At 33.3% G+C, this 20,849-nt stretch overlaps 1 protein-coding gene across 2 annotated transcripts in view; it reads right to left on the reverse strand.

Moving 5' to 3' along the window:
• Nectin3 (nectin cell adhesion molecule 3) overlaps positions 1-20,849 on the reverse strand; it is a 139,863-nt gene that overhangs the window by 93,674 nt on the left and 25,340 nt on the right. For both annotated transcript variants that reach the window (XM_076867241.2, XM_076867240.2), the window contains exon 2: positions 2,124-2,465. In XM_076867241.2, coding sequence (XP_076723356.2) covers positions 2,124-2,465 — 342 coding nt within the window. The remainder of the gene's footprint in view (positions 1-2,123; positions 2,466-20,849) is intronic.

The raw sequence follows: 20,849 nt of genomic DNA on the forward strand, positions 1-20,849 counted from the left end.
GCTCCTCTGTTTCTAACTACCCAACAGGTATTTTCATTTATATATCCTTAAACTTAATAAACCTAATGCTGACTATTATCCAAGCTTCTCAACACCTGTTTGAAATTCAAATGAGCCCATTCAAATAATAGCAACAATTTGTTTTGTTCCATCAGCAAGTTTAAAAAACCTGTTACTGTTCAAACTTCCCTTGTTTCTTATATTTACAAAGAGTTATAAAATCCTGCTAATTATTCCTTAGTAATGTTGCCCTTCTTCACTCAAATGGCAGAAATTAGAAAATAATTTCAAGACTTCATAGCCTCATGGCCAAAAGAGTATGATTTTAGGATCTCATCATTTTAATCTATTCTAGACTAATCTTCCTAAATCAGAACTTTCACTACATGAAGTCTACTTTAAATTAGTCATCAAGTTAGTTCTCTATGTCAGGTGAGAACACAGTAGTAGCGGAAACAAATTATTAGAGGGTCTTGCTAAAACATAAATTATTGTTCAGTAACTCTGAGAGGGGTCCGAAATTCTGTATTCCTAATAAGCTTCCAAGTGCTGCTGGTTCATGGACCCAGGAAGGATCTGAGAGTAAAAGAGGCAGGAAAGAAGAAGCACACCATTATATATATATACTAAGGTCATATTTCTAGTAATATGTCAGTCTAACATTCAAATTACTTTAATTTGCTCTTATTCTACCTTTCAAGACTTGAAAATTTTTGTTTTCTATATAAATACTTTTTTGAAGAATCAACACATTACTTTTTCAGTGTTCCACTAATGCAGAGTTTTCAATGGGGATGATGGAAGCGCTACTGGCATTTAGTAAGTTAGGGGTCATGGATGCTTCTAAATAGGCTACATTGGATAGGACAGCTCAGCAAAATGAAGAATTCTGACCCCAAAATTCAACAGTGGGAAGTAAGAAAAATTTTGCTTTAATGTATAGTTTTCTGCCTCTCTGCCTTGGCTCACCTGCTCTCAATTTTAGAATAATATTTTCCTATTCTTTAATTTTTACCTATACACAAAAACTGTCCATCATTTAAAGACTAACACAACTACCGAGTCTACAAAACATTTCTTCACTACCATGTTCACTAAATTCATTCTTATACCTTACTTATATGACATTTTCTGTATGACTGTTATATGTCAGGAATTCTTATTAAATTTAGGGAAAACTATCAGTAACCAAACTCCTAGCAGCTGAGCAGTCTGTTTTAAATTTAATTTTATTTTAAGGTGTTTTTTTTTTTTTAGTTGTTGATGGATTTTTATTTTATTTATATGTGGTGCTGAGAATCAAACCCAATGCCTCACACATGCTAGGCAAGCACTCTACGCCTGAGCTACAGCTCCAGCCCCAGCTGAGCAGTTTTTGGAGGAAAGATCTAAGCAGTGTATTTCTATGTTAGCAATAAACTATTGCTCTTTGATCCTTATTGCATCATTCCAAAAATACTCTGCAGTGTTTCAAAATTGTTAAATATCCTTCTGCAGGTGGTTATCTTAATGCTAATAAGGTTATTCAAAATTTCACCATAAATTTTAACAGTTATCAGATAGAAAAATGGAGGAATATCATTTATTATGAGCAATATCACAAGATTCAAATAGCTATCCAAATCCACAAAGGCCAATTTGATGTGAATAAAATTTGATATGAAAAAAAAATTTGATGTGAAAAAAGTGTCAGAAGGCTCCAAAAAGTCAAAATCAATCACTGAAAATAAAAACAGAAAAACCTAAATAAAGATGGTAATTATTTATTTCGAGGTTAAAAAAGAGGTAGTAATGGAAACAAATGTCACAGAAATAGCTTCTAGTACAATTAAAACATTATCTTTCATGAAAAAAGTAAAAAGCTAAAACAATGACGAATTATATAGACAGATGGATAGATACTAATAATAATTTAAAAGCTAAAAGATCCTAGAATCAGTTTTAAGACAAAATTTGAGAAATCACATTTGAATTATTGTATTTTAAATCCAAATTTGAAGAAAATTTAAAACATTTTAAAATTTGAAAATAAGATTCAAACAGTGAATATCAATCAAGCTAAATACACGCTAATATATAACCCTCACTACTATCACCAAAATACACAATTTAAGTATACCTACCTAACACAGTTACAGTTGTAGAGGACTGGGCATTTCCAAGTGGGAACGTAACAGCTTTGCATATGTATTTTCCAGAATCAGAGAATCCGATGTTATGTAGAGTAATTGTTGCATCATTAAGTGAATAGTTTTTAAACAGGACTCTTCCCTGATATTCTCCTTGAACAGAGAATCCATATTGAGGATGATGAACTGCAATAGTCTGTGAACTTTTGCCATGTATCTTCTCCCATGAAATTTGTGTTATGGTTTCATTTACTTCAATTAAACATTTCAATGAAACATTCTTTCCCCATACTGCTGTGACATGTGGCTCCACAATAATTGGTCCAGCTAAGGCACCTATGAGGGGAAAACACATAATGGAGCTGTTAAAATGGAGAAGTTACACAAAACATACCGTGTCTCTCCCCACTTTTCCCCCTTTTCTCAGATTCATATTCCCTCTCCTTCCGCCCCCACCACTCCCCCCCATTCTTAGGACTGAACATCAAAAAGGACTGAATAAGATATTCTCTGGGCTGGATGTAAGATTCAAACAGTGAATATCAATCAAGCTAAATACTCGCCAAGATATACTAAAGCGCTAGAATAAGACAAACCTTGGAAGCAGAGCCTTCCCCAGTCAACCATTCTTATGTGAGATTCCAGACCTGGCTGACACTTTACATCCCCATGAGACTCTAAAACTGAAGATCCATATAATGTATCTTCTCCCATGCCTAGATTCCTAACCCACAGACATTGAAAGATAATGAGTAGATACTGTTTTAAAGTTACTTAGTTTTAGGGTAATTTTTTTATACAGCAATAAATAACTTGTTCATATAAGAGCTTTCAAACCAAACATAACAAACTATTTTCTTTTAGAGGATTCCTATATTAAAAATTAACATAAAAAAGATCTTTCAAGACAGACCAATTTTTAGCAAACACTAATGAAGAAATGCTTATATAAATGTGAAATCTATTTTTTTTTCCTTTTCAGGATGAAAAAAAAATTCCATAAGCAAAACTTAAAATAAAATGACATCAACCTTTTTCCGTATAATATTTATTTCCTTCCTAAAAGCAATGGAGCAAAACTTATATTGTTTTGAGGGAAGACTAATATTCATGAATACTATAGTCAATCAAGATATTAGTTCATTAACAAGTACATTAGAACACTAATAGTAGGTCCTTGAAGAGTTTACCACTCACATGTGTTGCCTAGCAAAAGAAAAAAGTACAAAAATTAAAAAGTATCCCAACAGCTTGGGAGGCTGAGGGAGGAGGATTGCAAGTTCAAAGCCAGCCTCAGCAAAAGCAAGTCACTAGGCAGCTCAGTGAGATCCTGTCTATAAATAAAATACAAAATAGGGCTGAGGATGTGGCTCAGTGGCTGAATGCCCCTGAGTTCAATCTCCAGTTACTCCCCCCAAAATTAAGAAGTAAACCAAAATATATATTCAAAAATGAAAACTGTATGAACAATGAATACCTTTAAAACTTAATTTTGTCTAATTAGAATTTTTAAATATATACATATATGTAATGTAAAAGATATCACAAGATAATCAAAAAATGTATTTAAGGGCTGGGGATGTGGCTCAAGTGGTAGTGCGCTCGCCTGGCATGCGTGCGGCCCGGGTTGGATCCTCAACACCACATACAAACAAAGGTGTTGTGTCTGCCAAAAACTAAAAAAATAAATAAATAAATATTAAAAAAATTCTCCTCTCTCTCTCTCTTTAAAAAAATGTATTTAAACATGTTCAAACAGTTCTAAGCAACTAAAATATTTCATATTATTTTCATGTACACATTTTGGAAGGGAAAAATGTAAATTAGAGGACAAACTTTACTATTTAAGTGATATTATAGAAAGCAAGTGACAATTTTCACTGACTATAGTTAACAGCTATGGAAGAAAAAATTTTGGTTTTTTAAACCACTGCTCCAAAATATTTGAGGTTCTCATGATTTTACTATCGTTCTTTAAAACTTTCAAGTATATATAATTAATCATTAATCCAAGATACACAAAATGTGGTAGTATATCAGGAATTACATCAAGTTATCATGAGCCTGGTATTAAACCAGAAAATATGCAAACTCATGAAAAAGTAAGTTGTGCAAATATTAATAAAAGCATTTAGTAAAATATAATATTCACTATCTGGTTTTATAAAACATCTGAGAAAAGGATTGTTAATAATATAACAGACTTCTCAAACAGTGGCCATCATCACAGTAAAAGTACAAAAAGAGGCAAGGCCATTAAAAAGAAATATCATGACAGCATGGTCCATTATCACTGCTATTGTTCAAATGAAAACAAATCCAAAGCAGTGCATTAAAAAAAAAAGAGAGAGAGAGAGAGAGAAGAAAAGAAAAGAAACAAGAAAAGATAAGTATTATAAAGAAACAGAAAGAATTACTATCTGAAAAATCTAAAACCAAGGTCCAGTGATAGGTTATAAAAACCAGTAATCTGACTGTTTATAAAACCTATACAAAATACATATGAATCAAATAACCAAAATAGTAATAATATTTTTATAATTTTTTTGCAAAAAAGGCTTAATTAGTATTTATAAGCCATAAGTATATTATATTATTACAAGCTATTGGTCTGTTTAGGTTTTTCATGTTTTCTTGATTCATTTTTGGCACATCTATTTTGTCTAGAAATATATCCACTTCTTCTAGGTCTTCCAATTTATTGGAATATAAATTTCAAAACTAGTCCCTGATATGATCCCCTGAATTTCTGAGGTGTCTGTGGAGATTTCTACTTTTTCATTTCTAATTTTATTATATGGGTTTTCTCTCTTTTTCTTTAAAAGAAAAAACTTTTTTTGATTTTTCAGAAAATACCAAAAACTATGAAAAAACAAGCTGAATATCTGGATGTACCAAAAGCAAAATTAAAAGTAAAAAATAACATTTAAAAATCATGTTTTAAGCTTTGAGAAACATTTTAACACACCAATTTTAATTAGTTTTCAATAAAGCAAAACAAATTCACTAAACCACAACAACTGGAGTACTATTTTTTAATGAGTGTAATTTTTTACAATTATAAAATATAATAAATAAAAGCATTTGATTCCACGCTTCTCTGCTTCTCTCTTTTTCTTTTGGTTAGTTTAGCTAAGGACTTATCAATCAAAGTATCCAACTCTTGTTTCATTGATCCTTTGTATTTTTTTTTAATTATTCTCAGGTTCATTGATTTTGTCTCTGATCTTAATTATTTCCTTCCTTCTACAGGTTTTAGAATTAGTTTGTTCTTTTTCAAGCGTCTTGAAATGCACATTATGTTGTTTATTTGGGATCTTTCTGATTTCCTTCTGTAGGAACACAGAGCTATAAACTTTCCTCTTAGAATTGCCTTCATGGTGTTTCAGAGGTTCTGGTATATTGTGTCACTATTTTCATTTGAGTTTAAGAATTTTGTCATTTTGCCTTTGATTTCTTCTATCACCCATTCATCATTCAAGAAAGCTACTGTTCAATCTCCATGTGTTTATACAGTTTCTATGAGGTTTTGACCTGATGATTTCTAATTTCACTCCATTATGATCTGATAATATGGCAAGGATTACATAATTTTTTTTCTAATTTCACTCCATTATGATCTGATAATATGGCAAGGATTACATAATTTTTTTTCTATTTGCTAAAAGTTGCTTTGTGACCTAAAATATGATCTGTTTTGGAGAAGGTTCCATGAGCTGCTGAGAAGAAAGTATACTTAGTCATTGTTGGATGAAATATTCTACAAGTGTCTGTTGGGTCCATTTGATTAATAATATTTTTCATGTCCAAAAAGTCTTCTGAATTTATGTCTAGATGACCTATCTAATGGTGAAAGAGGTGTGCTAAAATCACCTAATATTATTATACTGGGGTCTGACACGTCAATTTGAGTAGTGCCTCTTTTACATAGTTAGAGGAACCCATGTTTGGGGCATAAATATTTATTGTTGTTGTATCTTCTTGCTGAACTTATCAAATACCTTCTTTGTCTCTTCCGACTGAATTTGGTGTGAAATCTGCTTTGTCATGTACAAGAGTAGGTATACTCCTGCTTGTTTTCAGGCTCCATTTGCATGGTATATCAATTTCCATCCTTTCATTTTCAACCTGTGTCTGTCTGTGCCTGTATGGTGTGTCTACCACATTCAAAAGCAAACCCACCAAGAAAAAGGCTCATGAGTTGACCAAAAAAGTAATCCTCTGATAAAAATGTAAGAATCTTTCAAAACTTACAAATGGATATTTTCATTAAAAAGCATTTGGTTTTAAAATAATTGAAGTCAGCATATGACCCATGCATACCCATGTTTATATGTGCAATTCACAATGGCTAAGTTACGAAACCAGCCACCATGTCTGTCAACAGATCAAAAATGTGATATATATACAGAGTTTTACTCAGACAGAAAGAATTATGTCATTTGCATGAAAATGGATGAAACTTTACTGCATTAAGTTAAACAAAATAAAGCCAGACTCAGAAATTTAAGTCATGTTTTCTCTCATGTGGAATTAAGAAAGGGAAAAAAAAGGGAGAAGCAGGGGAGTCTCATGAAACTAGGAGACCATGAAAGTACGGTGGAAGGCAGGGGTGCAAAGGAAAGGGAGGTACTGGGGAACAAAACTCGCCAAATTATGTTGCATGCATGTATGAATATGTCACAACAAATCTTGTGTATAGACATAATTCACTCATAAAAATGTATTTAGTTTTACTAGTAAAAAAATACTAATGTTAACTATCAAAAGTTTGTTTTAATTAATAGGAGATAATAACTGATTTTTCCACAAAAATATTCTGAGTAATTTTTGTAAGTTTTGGTGTATGTTTCTTTGTTTCAAACCCATAAGTCTTTGAGCAAGATTTTGTACTACTTTTCGAGAATTGATAGTTTGGTTCTCCCTTATATTCTGTGAATTTCTAATGATATTACTTTTGCATTTTAGTTAGATTAGAGCTCTGTTGCTTGCAAATAAAAAAGTCTAATATATTTCTATTCCAGGCCCAAACTAAAAAGCTAAAGACAACTTGTAAATAAGATTTTCTCCATGAAATCTTAAAATTGGAGGAAAAGATCTTTTGTTATAATTCTTAAACCAAACTCCTTCAGGGTACAGTGGTGCATGCCTCTAATCCCAGCAGCACAGGAGGCTGAGACAGGAGGACTGCAAGTTCAAAGTCAGCTGCAGTAACTCAGTGAGATGCTGTCTCAAAATAAAATAAAAAAGGGGCTCTGTACATGGCCCAGTGGTTAAGTACCCCTGGATTCAATCTCCAGTAGCTGACCACCAAAAAAACTCGCTATCAGAATGCCTTATTTTTGAGGGATTCCCAAAATCTTTAGCCTATTTCATTCCTCTGCTTTCAATCTGAAATTAAGTTTAACTAAAGAGTAAAGTGACACATTTGTTACAAAAGACCTGAAGTTCATCACTAGTTGTGATGTAAATGTGGACTCCAAAGAGATTAAGGAAGTGAAAAGAAATGGATCATTCTCTATCTGCCAAGAATTCTAACCATATCATAAGGTGTTCCAAGCAACTTTCACACTAGGATTCAAGGGAAACCATATCAAAATATGCCATTTATGTAATAAATAAAAGCAATAAACTAGTTATAAAACAACATCTAAGTATTCTCAACAACTTTGGCATACTTCAACATATTTTACTTGATTTACAAGTTAGTCATTAGCTAATTAATTAAACTAAACTTATTTTTCTTTTGAAGAATGGGAGTGTTTCTTCCCCCACCTGTAATTCCATGAAAACATTTTGACAAAAACATAACTTCTGAAGTTTTCATGTATATCTGAATGGTCATTCAGTATTTAGAGAGTGCCCAAAGAATACAAAGTATCTGGAAACATCTATCTAAGAAATAACTTGTGACAGAAAATATAAGATCTTATATTCTATAACTACTACGGATTTTTTTGTAAAAAATAAAAACTTCAAATTTATATTGGAGATTGTGCTAAAGTGCTTGAAATGAAAGTATGAATAAAGTGGCAGCAGTTCCCTTTCCAGTCCCATTTCCACAGCTATGAACCAGAAATGGTAGGCTATCAGCACTCCAGGCACACAGAGCTGTGGCTCTGAAAAGCAGCTGCAGGAAAGCAAGGCAGGTGATTGGTTCTAGATACTGCAGATACTTACAAGGAAGGATTTCAAATGGGTTGCACAATAAGAAGTATGAGTTAATTTGGGAAAATGAGTAGGAAAGATAAGTGCACAGTACAGCAGAATACAGACTTCAGAGATCTCCAGGGGTGAGTGTATTTTCAGGGAGTGGGGGTAAGGGGAATGGAAGTAGCTGAATTTGGAAACCCTCTCCCTGCTCTGATGTTAGCACCAGAATGTCTCCCTCCCTTTTGCTGTGATAAGGAAGGTTTCAGGGACTAGGAAAGAGCTGAACCTGTGAAATCTTGTTTTCTTGAATCCTGAATCTTTGGTCAGTATAAAGGTAATAAAAGTATACTCCGCCCTTTAGGGTAACTTGAGTCTTTGGGCTGCATTTCTCCTTCAGATAACAGGTTTTTTACTAAAAATGTAGCATATCCTATCGATTTACAACAGGACAGGGCCAAAGGTAAGCTGCCTTTAAAAAAAAGCTGAGGGTCAATGCAATGGGCCCAGTTTACAGAATTATTCTCTCCACCTCAATTCCCATAGCTATGTCTGTCTGTTACCTATCATTAAGATCTACAAAATATGTATATTCTACAAATTAAACATATATTTTTATCTGTGTCCAACTACATATAGTAAATACAACTTTGAGCTATAGACACTTTCAGATATCTTTAGAATAATTTTCTGAAGCAACTATTAAAATAAGCACACATTTTCAATAAACTAGTTATAAAACAACATCTAAGTATCTTCAACAACTTTGGCATACTTCAACATATTTTAGATTAATCAAACTTCTCACTGGAACACTGCATAATTAGCTTGAATTATTTTGAACTTATAAATGTTTAAGTCATGTCAACTTCAAAAATTTAAAAAGGCTTTCCAACAAAATCCCCAAGCAATACTCAAAACAGAAATAAGCATAAAGGAATAGTCAAGAGAATTAAAAAACTTATTACAAAAACTATAAACTGCCTACTCACATCTCTTCTCATGTCCTAACTACAAAACATAATTCTGGGATTATAGGATGTTCTATTCTATATTCTAAGGAGAAACCTGGGTCACAATAGCTAAATTTGGTTGAGAAAACCAACCATTCATTCAGTATGTATGAGGCACTTAACTTCGTGCCAGGTCCTATTACAAGTGCTAAGAATAGCATGGTATAAATGTTTCTGCCATTGAGAAGTTTACACTGAACACTGGAAACAATTAGGAAGAAAGTAAAAATATATAATATAACTCTGGAGAAAAATAAAACAAGTTAAGAGGATGTTTTGGTTTAAATTGTATGGTGGCCCCCGAAACTCACATGTGAAACAATGCTAAGAATGCTCAGATGTAAATGATTGGATTAGGAATTTGTGACCTAAATAGTCCATACTAGTTTGAATGGACTGGCTAGGTGTAACTGTAGGCAGATGGGGTGAGGCTGAAAGGTGGATCACTGGGGCCTTGCCCTGGAAGAGTGGATCTTCTCTGGGATCCCTCTCCAACTCCCCATTCTCCCCACCATCTCCCCATTTCCTTGCTGTCAAGAGTGGAACAGCTTCCCTCTCCCACACCTTTCTTCCAGGATGTCCTCCCTTACCCTGGGTCAATAGATCTGTCAACAGACTGATAAGGACCTTGAGTCCAAATAAGCTTTTTCTCCTCTATGTTGTTCTTGGATACATTTATCACAACAATGAAAAAGCTAACTAAAACAGAGGGATTACTTTCAGATAGATATAGAGTAGTTTTTCAATATACGGGTGATTTAATAAAAGAAGGCATTTTAAGATGAAAATGAAGCAAAGAGTTAAAAAAAAAAAGTGAGGGAGAAGAAAGGTCCTTTTAGTGACCCTGGAGTGAATAAGTGAGAGATTGAATGGTAGGAGATGAGGGCACAGAGATAGCAAGAACCACGCAGGTCATTTTAAGAATTGGGTTTAATCCTGAATAAGATGAAAAACCACTAAAAAGTTTTAGCAGAAATATGACATTTTAACCTATCTTTTAAAATGACCTTGCAGCTCTGTTGGGAAAATAGCAGGAAAGCCAAGACTAAACACAGATACCAGTTAAGAATCTGTTATATTAACAGAGGAGAAGATGGAGTTTGAAATAGGGCAATCAAGATGATAATCTTAAGAAGTCAGATTCGGGACAATTATAATTTGAAAATAATATGGAACAAACAGATATAAGTGGTTAGGAAAATGAGATTAAAGGAATTAAAGGAAATCTATAAACTGACCCACTGTGCAGTGTGTAAAATTCCAGGTTACAAAGAAATTTTAAAAAGAAATTTTCCTGCAGCTCTGCCTAGCTCAAATCCAAAGGACATGTTACATTCCTCAGCAAACTACATGTCATCTGCAGGAGAAATGCAGGCCCAAATGCCAATAAAAAGAACACAAGTTGCTCTGAAATGGGACAACTTTGGTAACTCTTACACAGATCAGATCCCATAACTTAGGTAAATATGGATAACCCCCCTAACCATAAAATCTGTAAGAACAGATACCAATTAAACCAGTCAGCATGGGCCAAAGTGATCTAGAGTTGTCATGACACTAGGGACTTAAAAGTCTGACGTCATCCTTCAATCAGTCGAAAGTCAAGAGACAGACTTAGGCAGGACTCTGGAAACTTACTGGAAGCGTGGAGAGCCGACCATCTTTCTCCTCTGTGAAAGGACACACTCTGTCCATTCAGAGTGTCCCCTTTTCCCTTCTATTATCCCTTCTAATAAACTTGTGCCTGTTACTCTAAGCAATATATCTGAAATATTTCTGGCATGATTTCAGGAATTGGGGTAAAGAGGGGACTTGTGTTACCTCAGTTTCATGCCAGGCCTTTGACCTGTAACAAAAGCTCAGCAAACAAGATTTTTTGTTTTTTGGTCTGAGCAAGTAGAATGATGGATTTCCATTTACCCAAATGAGAACTAGTAAGTGGAATAGTTTAAGTGTTGAAAAGAAGAGGAACTCAGAATATACTGAATAAGGAGATGGATATGTGAAAGCATGACATTTGAGAAAGTGATGGATTTGAGATATAAATTTAGAGTAATCAACGGACAAAATTTTATGAAGTCATGAGACAAGATGAACTCATCTGTAGAGTATTAATATCAAAGAGAAATGAGGTATTAAGAAAAGCATCTGAGATGCACTAAAACATTTAAAGATCAGGAAGTAGAAAAAAAAAATTCAAAAAAGATAGGAAAAGATTGGCCAGGGGAGAAGGAAGAGAACCAAGAAGGTATTATCCTGCATAGTAAGTGAATAAAGAACCTAAATAGAGGGAGTGATAAATTATTACAAATGCTGTTAACAGGTCAAAAAGGAGGACTGATAAGTAACCACTGATTTTAGACACTGTTTGTTGGTAGAGTGGTGAAGATAAAAGCTTGATTGGAAAAGATTTAAAATAGACTAAGGACTTTTGCTTTCAGACCAAAAAAAAAAAGTAACAAGATTCATCCTCCTGTCTGAAATAACTATTTAAGACAATGGTCAACAGGCAACAAAGTACAGTGTGCCCTCTCTATCCACAGGTCCTACATTTGTAGACAGAAAATATATACAGGGGGAAAAATTCCAGGTTACAAAAAGCGAAATTTGACTACCATGCACCAAGCACTACACTGAAAGCATGTGAAGTGATGTGTAGGTATAACCTGAAGTACCACTTCATTGATGCCTCAGTCTCTCCCTAGAACAGATTAGTCATTGTTGGCCTTGCTTTTCATTTGTGTACTATATAGTTAGCCTTATAATGGTTCCATGTGTACTAAACATGTACAGATTATTTTTCTTGTCATCATTCCCCAAACAATACAATTATTTACACAATATTAGGTATGATGATAATCTAAAAATGATTTAATGTATACAAAAAATCAAGAGTAGATTATATGCAAATACACTACCATTTTTTTATATTAGCCCTCAGCATCTAAGGATTCTGGTATCCATGAGAGGGTGAAAGAGTAGTTATGGAACCAATCCCCTGAGGATACCAAGAAACTGTACGATTCCTGAGAAACAATTAAACCAAGTGAGCCCTGGGACTGGCCTTAGCTTACTACAACAAGAGAATTTCAAAACCACAGCATAGAAACAAAGAAACTAAATAGAGGCAGGCACTCCTCCTGAGCATTATGGTTTAGACTTGAGATGTTCTCCAAAAGCTCCTGTTAATGGGAATATTCAGAAATGAAACGATTGTATTACGAGAGTGGTAACTTCATCAGTCCATCCCAAATGAATGGACTGACAAGGTGGTAACTTTAGGCAGGTGGGGTATGACTGGAGGTGCACCAGTAGGGGCTTGCCCAGAAGGATGCAACTTCTGTGTGGCTCCTTCCCACTTTCTCTCTCTGATTCCTGATCCTACCATGAGCTAAGCAGCTTCCCTCAGCTGGGCTTCTTCCCCATGATGTTCTGCCTCATCTTGGGCCCAGAACAATGGAATCATCATCTATGGACTGAGACCCCTAAAACCCTGATCCCAAATAAACTTTTCCTCCTCTAAGTTATTCTTGTTGGATCTTTTAGTTACAGTGACGAAAACACTAACTAAAACTGTGCTGAAGATTCCAGACACTACAATAAAAAAAAAAGAAATAAAAGGTATCCAGATCAATAAGAAAGAAATGTCTTTATTTAAGAGAAAACAAATATCTACATAGAAAATTTAGTGAAATCTACAAAAAATAAAAAGGCTACTATAATGAGATTGATCAGCAAATGCAGTAGTAGTCTTCATGTAGGTCCTAAAAGCAATAAACAGAAATTAATTGTATTACCATGTATTAACAGTGAAACATTAGAAAATGAAACATTAACAATACTGCTGTGGAGAATAGTATCAAAAAAAAGATAAAATAGGGATAAATGTGAACAAAGGTATGAAAAACATAGTCAAAACTACAAAATTTGCTGAAAGAAATTAAAGATGTAAATAAATTGAGAGATATACACCTTATTCATGAGAAGACTCAACATTCTTGAAACATTAATTCTCTCCAAACTGATCTACAGATTCAATGCAATCAAAATTCTTTTAGGCTTTAATAGAAATTGACATTTCTAAAATTCATACAAAAGAGCGAACCTTATTTATTCAGTGTCACTAAAAGCATTACCATAAGACTTCATCAAAATTAAAAATTTCTGCTCTTCAAAAGACACTCTTAAACAAGCCACTGACTAGAAAATGTCTGCATAACATATATCTGAAAAGGATATCTGAAAAGGACCAAAAACAGACAGACAAACAACAAACAAACTCACAAAGCCCCATATTAAGAAAGAAAACAAACTAATTAAAAAAAAAAAAAAAAGAGGGCTGGGGTTGTGGCTCAGCAGTACAAAGCTTGCCTAGCACATATATGCATGGCCCTGGGTTCGATCCTCAGCACCACATTAAAAAAATAAACAAAATGAAGACATTGTGTCCAACTACAACTAAAAAATATTTAAAAAATGAATAAAGGAGCTAAACAGAAATGTCACCAAATTAAAATACAAGAATAAGCAAAATATGCTCAACATCAGGTAAATGCAAATTTAAGAACACAGTAAATATCACTGCATACACACTAAAATGGATAAAATAAAAAGGTTGGCAATACCAAATGTTGAAGAGAATGTTGATTAACTAAACTTCTCCTGCATTACTGGTTGGACTGCAAAATGATACAACAACCTTGGAAGATACTTGGCAGAATCTTAAAGTTAAATAAAGAGGCACTATTATGAAGCAACCATACCACTCCTATATCTTACCCATTAAAGTATGTGTCCACATACTAAGACTTGTACGTAAATGTTCATAGAAACTTTATTCATAACAGCTCAAAATTGGAAATGATCCAAAAGCTCATCAACAAATGAATGAATAAAATAATTATAATCATACAATGAGATATTACTTAGCAGTAAAAAAGAAAAACTATCCAACCAGAAAAGAGAAACTTCCTCAACTTGATAAAGAACATCTGCAGAAAAACTACAGCTACCATCATATTTAATGATAATAAAGTAGAAATTTTTCCTCTGAAGATCAAGAACAAGGCAAGGATGTCTACTTTTATAACATCATACTGAAAGTCCTAGCTAATAACAACAAAAAATAAATAAATAAATAAAAGGCATATATTAGTTAGGAAGGAACAAATAAAAATATCTTTGTTCACAAAGGATAAACTCGTGGAACTAATAAACAATTATATCAACATTGCAGGACACAGATGAAAAAACAAGACAATCAATTTTCTATATACCAGTCATAAACAAATGAAATTTGAAATTAAAAGCAGAGTAACACCTTATCACCTCTAAAATGAAATATTCAAGTACAAACCCAATAAAATATATCTGTATAAGGCTCATATGCAGAAAATCATAAAATTCTGATGTGAAATTAAAGAAGTAAATAAATGTAGAGGAATCTTACATCCATGGATAAAAAGACATGATATTGTCAAGATGTCAGTTCTTCTTCAATTGAGAGATTCAATGCAATCTCCATCAAAATATTAACAGACTCCTCTAGGTCCAAGGTGAGGCAGAATATCATGGGAGAAGATGCAAAGTAGAGGGAAGCTGTCCCCTCATGATATACAGGAAGCAAATAGAGGAAGAGGGGGAAGGGACCACAGGGAAGAATAACACTTCCAGGGCACATCCCCAATAACCCACCTCCTCCAGCCATGCCCCACCTACCTACAGTTACCACCCAGTAACTCCATTCAAACTAGGATAGACCTGATTAGGTTACAAATCTCACATTCCAATCATTTTACCTCCAAACATGTCTACATCCACATAGGAGTTTGGGGGAAACTCCTCATATCCAAACCATAACAAGTTATACTGTAGATGCCAACAAAGTGGTTTTAAAGCTTATATGGAGAGGCAGAAGAGCCTGAAAAATCAACACAATATTGATGGAAAGGTGCAAGGATAAAGTACTGGCATAATCTGGTAAACAGTAATCAAGACAGTCAAAGAGATACAGGAATAAGAACAGACAAATATGGGGCTGGGGATGTGGCTCAAGCGGTAGCGCGCTTGCCTGGCATGCGTGCGGCCCAGTTCGATCCTCAGCACCACATACAGACAAAGATGTTGTGTCCGCCAAATACTAAAAAATAAATATTAAAATTCTCTCTCTCTCCCCCCCTCTCTCTCACTCTTTCTTTAAAAAAAAAAAAAAGAACAGACAAATAGACTAGTGGAATACAATGAAGTCCAGAAATAGATGCACCAAATACAATCAACTAATCTCTGGAAAAGGAACCAAAATAATAAATACAATAGGTAAAAGTATTCAACAAGTGATGCTGGAACAAGACACTACTCAAATAAAAAGATAAAACTTGACACACAGCTCTCTTACACTCTACACAAAAATTAAAATGGATCAGAGGCTTAGATATTAAAGCAAAACTATGGAACTCTTAGGAAATCTAACACTGAAAAAGTCTAAATGACCTTGGATATAGCAATGAGTTTTTAGATAAAACCAAAGATATGATACATAAAAGCAGTAGGTGGCATGCTGTACTTCATTAAAAATTCTTGTTCTGAAAAAGGCACTATATCAAGAGAATGAGAAGACAAGATAGAGACTGGGAGAAAATGTTTGCAAAAGAGATAGTAATAAAGCTACTTCCAAAATATAGGAAAACACCACCAAAGAAGATATTCATATGACAACAAGCATATGAAAAGATGCCCAACAGCCTACGTCACTAGGGAATTGCAAATTAAAAAAAAAAATACCTCTAACACATCTATTAGAATGGCCAAACTCAAATATTGACAAATGCTGGAAAGTGGAAAGGATATGGAATAATAGCACTCTCATTCATTGTTTATGGGAATACAAAAGAACTTTATTTATAATTATCAAAACTAGGAAGCAATCAATACATCTTTCAATAGGTGAACAGATAAACTACAGTACAAAGAACACTGTTTTATTCAGTGTTAGAAATAAGTGATTGAGTAATAAGAATCAAGAAGCAATCTTAAATTCATATTGCCAACTAAAAAAGAAGCCAATCTAAAAGACCACCTGTTGTACTCTATTGAGATTATGGGAAAAAAACAAAACTATGTAAAGAATAAAAAGATCAGTGGTCACCAGTGGGTAGGGAACAGGGAGAAATAGGAAAATACTTTAAGGACAGTGAAACATGGATACTATAGAGGTGGGTTCACATCACATTTGTTAAAACCCACAAAATGTATACCACCAAAAACCAATCCTAATCTAAATGATGTACTTTGGGTAATAATGATGCATCAATGTGAGTTCACAAATTAGAGCAAATGTTATACTCTGTAACAGGCTGATATTGGAAATGGTTGTGTTGCTGGTAGAGGGGAGAGGAGGTAATACAGGAACACAATATCTTCTGTTTAACTTTGCTAAGATAAATACAACTTCTTCAAATAAATGAATAAGTCCAAGGGCTGATATTGTGGCTCAACAATAGAGTACTCGCCTTGCATGTGTGAAGCCCTGAGTTAGATCCTCAGCACCACATAAAAATTAACAAAACAAAGATATTGCGTCCAACTACAACTAAAAAATAAATATTTAAAAAATAAATAAATAAATAAGTCTATTTTTAAAAAGGAATGGCATGTCCCCACAACAAATTACTATGTAGCAATAATATAAATCTATACATGCCATAACACTGATGAATTTAAAAATAATAATGCTAAAAGTAGACAGAACAAGTGTTTATAATATGATTCCATTTACATCAAACTCTAGAAAAGGCAAACTATAGTGACATAAAGCAGATCAGTCTATGCTTGAAAAGAAGAAACTGAACAAAGTGTGATGGATGAATTAGAGGGCTCAATAAAACTTTGGAAGATGATGAATAACATTCACCACTGGGACTACAGTAATGGTTTCACAGGTGTATACTTCTGTCAAAACTTACCAAATTATACATATATCACAAATATGCACAGCTTATTATGTCACTTATTCCCCAATAAAATTGTTTTGGTAAATAAAAGAAGAGAAATTCAAGAATATTTTTTGCATAGGGAATTCTGTGAGGATTTTTATTATGAAGATTTTTTATGAGAGTATTTTGTTTTCTTTTTAAGGAGATATATTTGCATGTGATGGAAATGACCCAAAAGGATAATTTATGATACAAAAGAAGTAAAGGCCAATTGCTGAAAGGAGATCCTTGAGGAAATAGTATAGAATAAATTTAGGATGAAAGGGATGCTGTTGGCCTTTCCTTATGTATCTATTACAGCAGAGCAACAGTATAAGCACAGACAGATAAATGGTAATGAAAATCCTCTTTTTACCACTATTTGCTTTTGGGAAAAGTAAGCAAAATTTTCATCTGAGAATAAGAGGAAATCTAGAGGCTTAAAAGGAAATGAAGTATGGAACAGTTGTAGAGGAAAAGTATATGGATTGATGATGCAATATAGATTAAGTATCCCTTACTGAAATGCTTGGGGCCAAAAGTGCTTCAGATTCCAGTGTTTTTCAGATTTTGGAATATTTGCGTAAATTTTACCTATTAAGCATCCTTAATACAAAAATCTAAAACTTTTTGAATAGGTGCTGAAAAAGTTCCCAGTATAAGATTTTCAGATTAGGGACACTCAACCTGCAGTTCACCAAGTTTGGATCTCTGAGAATCCCCAAGACCTTCTTAGACATTTAATAAAGTTTAAAAAAAAACAAAAAACTATTTTGACAGTTACATTAGAATGTTATTTAATGTCATCTAAAAACGTTAACTCATAATTGACTACTACTTTTTAATGAATAAGCATTTTTAAATCTCTTAGTCTTTAATTTTTAGCAAAGCAAATAGGTAGTATCTGCATTAACAAAAAAATTCATTGTAGTCCTCCCTCAATGATTTTTCAGAGTGTAAAAAAGTTTTGGGACTACAGAGCTTGAAAACTGTTGATTAGGAAAATGCAGGGTTTCAGGATAATTCCAATGATCACATGAAGTTACTAATATTGAATTATTTCTAACATTGATATCTTTCAGCAACCTGTGGAGTCATGAAGAAAGCGAAGAATAAGATTTACACTTGTTTCATAAGGCAAACAATTATATGAGAACTGTACAGGCAAAGAAATAATTTTAATGATACACTATGGATTTTAAGGTGGTCAAAAAGGAAAGAAAAGGAACTATGATCTAAGGACTATAGACCCAATATATTAAAGAATTACTGGAATTCAGTGTCAAGTAAAGTAAGGTATGTAGTAGGAGATGATGGCTGAATGGTGGAAAAAAATGATTTCTCTGGGATTTAATCTTCATAGAATGTCTAATCACTTTAAAATTATACATTCTTAAAAACTGCCAAAAATAAACTCTTACACATACACCATTTTATTTGATCAAAAAAAAAATCACCTTTGGAGGTACATAGCTAAGAATTTCTTTTCCAGGCAGATTAAGAATCAAGATTTATCCTATGTCATACAAATAATAAGAGACAATGCTATTTGGCATAATCCAAAAGATTCAGAAAAGCTTTACAAGTAGCACCATAAAAGCTATTCCTTGAAGGCTAAACTTTTCATAGGCTGAGAAGACTACTTCATTCCACACTAAGCAAAGATCTAGCATGAAGTCAAAAGAGGGTAGTACAAATAAGACTGGAAAGAAAGGCTGAATCCAAATGAAAGGAAGGACAATAGTAAGAAATGACAGGAAATTAGAACTAAAGTCTTCTAAATTACCATCTGATACAGTGCTTAGCATTCTTAGAAATCATTGTCTAAACCACTAGCCTTATGTGGTTATTTAAATTTAAATTAATTGAAATTAAATTAAATTTCACATTCAAGCTTTTGGGTACACTGGCCAAATTTTAAGTACTCAAGTTTGACATGTGGCTAATAGGTTTAATACCATAGTACTAAAGCATATAGTTATATAACATTTGCATCACTGCTGAAAGTTAAGATAGCATGGTTCTAGAATAGTTCAATAAAGGTTAGCTTCCTTTATATAGCTCTAGAGTTTTCTATAAAGCTTAAAAGATTCATCCTCTAACTTAAAAAAGTTTACATTTCTATAATTACAACTTACATGTAATCAACATAGTAAATTACATGTGTAGGAAATAGTAAAATTCTCCTAATATCTTTTACATATCAAAATTAAATATAAATTCCATCCAACTTTATCGCTGCTCTGGTTTGGATATTGTTTGTTCTCCAAAAGTTCATTTTCTATGAGCCTGGCCCTCATGTGGCAATGTTAGGTAGTAAGAAATCTTTAAAAGGTGGAACCAGGCAGAAGTCCTTAGGAATTACAGAACTCCAGTTGCTCCCTGGCTTCCTAAAGATGTGATCTCTTCCTCACATGTGTACTCCCACCATAACGTGACACAGTCAAGAGGGCCCTCACCAGAGCTGAGCAAATGACAAAGCCTGCACTGAAACTTTGAAAACTACAAGATACAACATTTTTTCTTTAAAGTTAGTCTGTATCAGGTATTTTAATAAAGCAATGACAAAACTACAAAATCATAGTATTTTTAATGACCTTTAAGTTGCAATTTCAGGTTCTATAAAATTATGTTTGTAAAATGTGTTTTTTATCATCTGTTCTCAATTACTACCCTATAATTTCAAACTAGGACAGTATCTTGATTTAACCAACATAAATAAAAGTTCTCTTTCATGGAATTTACATTATGCCAAAAAGCATAATTTCTTCATGTTTTCAGAATAGAAGCACAAAACTTTGGATCAAAAAGGGAATTTACAGAATATCTGATCCAAGTACATGTTACAGAACCAGTGAAGTAATTTGCACTTTTCATATGGCTAGCTAGTGGCAAAACAGACAAGAAGCCGCCTCCTGGATTTGAAAAGTCATTTTTCCAATTTCATCATGCTAAGTACAAAAAGTCTGACTGTTTCACAGAAAGAAAATCTTCTATTAATCAGGGCATTCAAAAGCTCAGTGGTTTTTTAAAATAAAAATGCAGGAGGGACTATGGTTACTAAGTCAGTATTTCTTCAACCACAGGCAAAATGCATGAACAAAGGTTTCCATAACAATTACGAAAAATATCTTTGGATTGCCCTTTCATCCTATGTAATTCTTGCCATTTTTAAATATTAACAAAGTCAGTATTTAAAAATGTAAAGGTGTTTTAATCATAATGATAAAATTTATATTCCAAAATACTATAGTAATTGCATTATAATAAACAGCAAACTATTTTCAAGCAAAGGAATTGTTTTTTCCACCAAGGTATTTCTGATACTTTAGTTTACTGTAAACTTTCTGTAAGTGAAACATAAAAACAGGAGTCTGTGATTGCAGATGCAGACACTGTAAAGAAAGAACTAGTGCTGTGAACTAGTCAACTATCAATTCTCATAAATACTAACCTATAATCCAGGTTAAAATTTTTAACCACATGTATGCCAACATGCATGAATAACCAAAAAATCTCAAACTTGCTGTTTAAAGGAGGCATATTTTTTTCAGACCTGTGAATGAGACATAAAACTGTGGATGAAT

Source organism: Callospermophilus lateralis, chromosome 10 (assembly GCF_048772815.1).
Source record: "Callospermophilus lateralis isolate mCalLat2 chromosome 10, mCalLat2.hap1, whole genome shotgun sequence".
Lineage (NCBI taxonomy): Eukaryota > Metazoa > Chordata > Mammalia > Rodentia > Sciuridae > Callospermophilus > Callospermophilus lateralis.